At 40.2% G+C, this 5572-nt stretch overlaps 1 protein-coding gene across 1 annotated transcript; it reads right to left on the bottom strand.

Moving 5' to 3' along the window:
• Positions 1-496: 496 nt before the first annotated feature.
• LOC125594712 lies at positions 497-2433 on the bottom strand. The gene is made up of 3 exons (XM_048770796.1): positions 1902-2433; positions 1143-1399; positions 497-1090 (listed from the first exon to the last, which is right to left on the bottom strand). The coding sequence occupies exons 1-3, from the start codon at positions 2431-2433 to the stop codon at positions 497-499; spliced, it is 1383 nt and encodes a 460-aa protein (XP_048626753.1).
• Positions 2434-5572: the final 3139 nt, after the last annotated feature.

Below are 5572 nucleotides of genomic sequence, written 5' to 3'. Positions count from 1 at the left end.
CCCATCGGGCTGTTCGACTTAACACGAGCAGCAGAATTCTCACCCTCGAGGTCCTTCACCTCTTGGGTTGAAGCCCTTGGGAGCCGGGTCTCCACCTGAAGAACTTCCATAAGCGCCTCGCTCACATCTCTAGATCGAATACGTTCCGCGTTAGCACTACCAGTTCGAGTTTGTGCCCTATCAGAATCGCGAGGGTTCGATCTTCTTGAAGCCATGTTACTTTGATAAGAAAAAGCGAAATCAATCACTATGATGAATCTTATAACAAAGTGAAGCTTTATAAAGGTCAAGGTCTCGCTGTATCTCAACGACCCAAACAAAGGGAATCTCGAAGGCTAAGGAATCAGAGATATCCCAAAAAATTATACTTATCCTTTAGGAATATCTAAGATATCACAATCAAAGATCGCGGAAAACAAAAGATATTACACAAAAAAAGGAGAAAATTAACTAGAAGCGGAATCATTGGGGATATACGACCCCCCGCCTTGATCCACTAAATCGTCTGAAACTTGAGGAAGATCGAGCTCGGAGATTGACCAATCCGGCACGGCAGCTGAAGCAAGAGATCCTTTAAACGAGCAAGCTCTGCATCCACACTTAGACCCTCATCCTTGAGCTCGTTCAGAAGATCGATGTTGGCAGCCACCTCTTGCAACCGGATCTCAGCAGACACTTCATTATTCTTTATTGACCATTTATCCTTCAGAGATTCAAGGATCTCTTGGTATCGGGTCGCGATATCATGACGAGCAACGCGAGAAGCACGACGAATGTCCCGATCTCTCTCGACCTCGAGCACCTCAATTCTTGCCTTCTGAGCAACCATCTGGGTCGTAAGAGCCTCGTTCTCCTGATAAACTCTCTTCCAATCCTCGGTAAAAGCCTCGATCTTTTCGGCATCCTTCTTGCCTTCTCGCTTGGTGGCTTTGAGTTCCTTCGAAAGCCTCTTAATCTCGGAACCAATACTCTCGATTTCCTTGTCATTCCGAGAAGCCACGACGTGATCCTCCATCACCACGACGTATTCATTAAAAGCTTCCATCACCGGAGAAGAAGTCGAAATAAGCAAACTAATACCTCGAAGCAACTTTTCAAGGAAAGCAAGGCAAGAAACGAACCTTAGAGCTCGCTACTGCGACCTTGGCATAGGCTTCCCTCTCGGCTGAGGAAGCGAGAGATGGGAGACGGCAACCCGCAGACCTCATACGACCAGCAAGGAAAATTAGGTCACTTTGGGCCACAAACAAAGAACCATCTCCCTCAGGAGAAAACCTAGCACGAGATGGACTGGGCAAGGCGCCCTCCGACAACCGGCGTCGTTTACGAGTCGCCGCGACGGTCTCGTCTTCTGAGCCAAGACTCAACGAGACAGGAGGCTGCCTCTCTCCCGAGACATCTTCATCGTCAGAATCGTGAATCGAGATCAAGGGAGATTTTCTCGAAGCTCGGCCCCTCGACGCAAACCCGGAAGTACAGAACGACGACCTCCTCACAAGCTGTCTAGTTAATCAATCTGAAGACTGGGTCTGAACGGAAGGAGTCGCTATGACTTCCTTGGAATGTTCGGCCTCATCCTCAGAACCCCCAACCAAAGGAGCCCTGTTGGTCCTCTCCGGCATAGCGAAGACAGCTCGAATCTGAGTTTGGTCAAAAGTAGACCAGTTCGAACGATCTCTCCGAAGAAGACCAATCAGACCACGAATCTCGTCTGACATCGAAGAGCTTCCAGAAGGAAACGAATCAATCGGGATCTACTCCACGAGGAGCGCTACAGACATAGGTGATATCATCCTTCTCGCATCACTGGAAGAATCGAAACCACATTCGTAGGCCACGAAAGGTTGAGTCACCAATTCCCTAAAAAGGAAAAATCGACACATAGACAAAAGAAAACTAACCGATATTCTCGGCCCAACGCCGACGGAGCCGAGAGAAGTCGAATTCACCCATAGACGCTCGATCCATCTTGAAAACAAAAAATTGTTCGCGCCACTTCTCGTCGCGGTAGGGAATGTCATCGATGACATGGCGACCTGGGCACGGAGACACGAGGAAGGGACCAGGGTTCTGCTGGTTTCGCTTCTCCAGAACGAGCTGTCGGAACTCACCAAGGCCAAAAGAAAGGCCCTCCTCCCTATCCTTGACGAAGAAGGTGACAAGATGTCTATGAAAATTCGGGAGGATCTGAGTAAGCGATAACCCATGCTCCGCCAGAATCTCGAGTATTGGCTCCGGAATCGGGAAGATAAGACCGCAAGAGTGAAAGAAAGAAAGATAGGCTCCGTAGTAGCCTTCTCTCATGGTTTCGGGAGTCTCATGCATACCGGCCAAGTCGAGAACGACGGAACGATCGTCCATGTACGCCCTGTAAAGGTCCTCGAGATCGTCGGCTTTAGTAGTTGGAGGAGGAAAATTGTACGACGAAGACATCTCGAGCTCAACGAACAAAGAATTTCAGAGCAAAGAAGAAAGAGACGAGAGATAAAAATGATAGTAAGACTAAAGAAGATCTCTCACGCATATATATAGCCACCTAACGGCTCCATCGCCGTTCTCAAGGAAAATAATGATGACCTAGTCTACGCCCTAGCGGCGGCTAAAATAGCTGTTACCGATTAAAATAATAATAAAAGAAAAACGCACCAACAAACGGCTTTTTAAAAGTCATCATTAAACGAAAACCGAGCGATATCGGCTACCAAGCGACGAGACCGGGCTAAATGATAACCCCAGGAACACCAACACTTGGTGTGTATGCCAACGAATAAATGGCACACACATTAAGGTACTGACCCTCCTTACCTTTTTACAGTGTAGACATTTAGCTTCAAGTATTGGGACAAAGATTAATCAAAAACTTATTTTTCATTTTGCAGTGTAGTTATCGTAACTGTCAGGCGACATTTCACCCCACCTGTGCCAGAAGTGCTGCCTTTCATATGACTGGTGGTGGGAAACTTCCGCATAAGGCTTACTGCACAGCTTGGAACACAAGGCAAAGGTCTTATTGGTCATCTCATTTACTCATTTTCTTGATGGCCCACTTGCTTCACAAGGTTGCTTATATATGTGTCTGACTGTTAGCAGGCTAAATTTCATAAACATGGGGCAGATGACCTGAAAAGTCTCAAGCATTATAGGGTAGAAGTTCTTAGCTGAAAGAAAAAATGATTTTAAATTATTTTTAATTCTTAGAAATTTCGCTGTATCTCTTCCAGGTTGAACATGAGAGGTTATGCGTTCTATGTGAGCGGATAGTAAAAAGGGAGAAGTTAAGAGTTAGTTAGAATACCTAAACTCTAGATCTTCTTTTCACTGAAACAAAAAGCAAATGGGAGCTTGGCCTTTTACTGGTGTATATTTACAGCGAGAGCTGGCTGTTTCCTCACATGAGATATTTGCAGCCAGAACGGATCAGGCTGGACGCTCATTACCGGTCCGTAATCCATTTTCTCCTCCTGAAGTTTTCCGACTCAGCTACAACATCAATAATAGGTTATCCAGATAGTAATATATAATGGCTGTGAAGCAATACGGAGGTCAGATGATATCACCATTGACAGCACAACCTCTGTTAAGTAGCGAAGCAAGGGTCGGTTTACTCGTAAGCCAACAGAAAGCCAATTATTTTCCGGTAAAACCGTCCCACGCAAACATTGTATAGTCTCGCCAATTGTTTCAGAGGAAGGAGATGAAGAATCAAAGACTAAGAAGGTGAGAAGAATCGTTTTTTCTTTCTAAGTTGCATGCATTGTAAGTTCGTCACTTATACATGTTTTTGTCTTGATAACTGATAATAGGAGCATGTAGAAACATTTGCGAAGGAGCTTCTGGTGATGACATCGGATGAAGCTTTTTTCAAGATCCGGCGGCTTCCAAAGGGTTATTTTATGTTCCTATTGCTTAAATCATTAAGTATGTGTAGTGTTTTTAAAACTGGACAGACTCTTGGTTGTGCAAGGTTCGACCATGACCCGGTCACGTACCCAGTTTGATCTAATAATTTGTTCGATAATGAACTGGTCAAGTAATCGAATTGGATCTCGGTGACAAAACACTATTAAAACTATAAAAATGATATAAACCAATCATATGATCAAAAAATAGTATTCATTTTAATTATATATCATATTTACTCTGTTTATTTTAAAATTTCTATATCTAAATTATTAATAACTATATTATTGAATAAGGTTTGATGATCCGGTCGAACCATATTAAACCGTAATCCAAATAAATTTAGTTCAGGTTTCGGTCCGGTTTTAAATCCCACACCCCAAATAACGATGCGTTCTCCCTAAACAACGTTATCTAAATTAAGAAAATAGCAAGACATCTGACAGTTAAGCAATTAGTTGGTTTGAAACTTTGAATATAAGACGCCTTCATGAGTACCCTAGACATCCTTGTGTTTGCCTTTTAATAGCCGTAAGGCACTTATTCGGTGAACTTAATCATTATGTTCTTTTAGTAAAAAAGTAATTAATAATTGAGAAAATTGCCGGAACAAAATTTAGGATGTTGTCCCTCAATTTTGTCAATTTTGTTTCTATTTTACCCTTTTTATTTCTTAAATTTAATGGAATAAATAGTTTTATGAATTAAAAATATTAAAAATATAAATAATTAATAAAACATCCATGTACATAAACACATATTTTTTGGTTGAAAAACTTGATAAATAAAAAATTTTAAATTATGTTCTACTAAAAGTAGAATTCATCTTTTACGAAAAATGGGTTAGTAGAAAACGAATTCAAGAATAAACAAGTCCACTTATTTTTTCTGAAACGAACAATCTACTTTTAATTAAAATAAATATGGAAAATGTGAATTCTATTAATTGTAAATATATCTACTTTTCTCTCGATTGCAGTTTCTAGTTTTACGAAGTATTCTAAAATCTACATGAGATAAAAATTGCATTTAAGATTTTTTTCATGGTTCTACTCATTGTAAAAGGTGTCTTCTATGGATAAGAAAACCTGTTTTTCGAAAATTAAGGAAGTTTCAGTTAATAAAATATTCTAACTCCTAAAACGTGTTTTGATCGATTTGCTTTGCTAAAATATAAAAAACGATTTTGCATTTTCTTCTTCATTAATCTCTGATTTTTCCTTGGTTTATCTTGTGATTTTCTCAAACTCTTGTTCTATGATGTATATCTATACAATATGTGGTGTTTGGAAATTTGGTGCAACCACGAAATAGGTTTTTTCGGCTGATGAAAAGGGGTATGCTACTGTTATTAGAATCAAGTTCTACCTTACAGGATTTTAAAAGAATGGTTGTGGAAGATTTGGATATGGAAGAAGATTAAGGTTACATGATATTTGGTTCAATGTCTTTTGTTTCTTTTTTTAATTGTTTTAACATTTCTTTTACCTTTTTAAAACATTTTATTTTTATCTTTTTTTTTATTATGCTTTAAAAAATAGTTTTAGTTTGTGTTTAATTTTATTAATGAAAGGTTAGTTTTAGGATTATGAAAAATATTATACCGTAGAAACAACTTAGTAATGACATTATATTAAGGGGACAACCATCCTAAATTTTTGTTCCGTTTTGG

The sequence above is a fragment of the Brassica napus genome (assembly GCF_020379485.1).
Source record: "Brassica napus cultivar Da-Ae chromosome C3 unlocalized genomic scaffold, Da-Ae chrC03_Random_45, whole genome shotgun sequence".
In the NCBI taxonomy this organism is placed as follows: domain Eukaryota; kingdom Viridiplantae; phylum Streptophyta; class Magnoliopsida; order Brassicales; family Brassicaceae; genus Brassica; species Brassica napus.
The sequence above is the reverse complement of the archived record's forward strand: the minus strand, read 5'-3'. Positions and strand labels throughout refer to the sequence as shown.

Coding starts and splice junctions, on each gene's coding strand:
- LOC125594712 (XM_048770796.1), bottom strand. CDS start 2,433: ATGTCTTCGTCGTACAATTTTCCTCCTCCAACTACTAAAGCCGACGAT. Junction 1,400..1,901: donor GCGTTGGGCCGAGAATATCG/GTTAGTTTTCTT, acceptor CTGACGATGAAG/ATGTCTCGGGAGAGAGGCAG. Junction 1,091..1,142: donor AGAGGGAAGCCTATGCCAAG/GTCGCAGTAGCG, acceptor TTCCTTGAAAAG/TTGCTTCGAGGTATTAGTTT.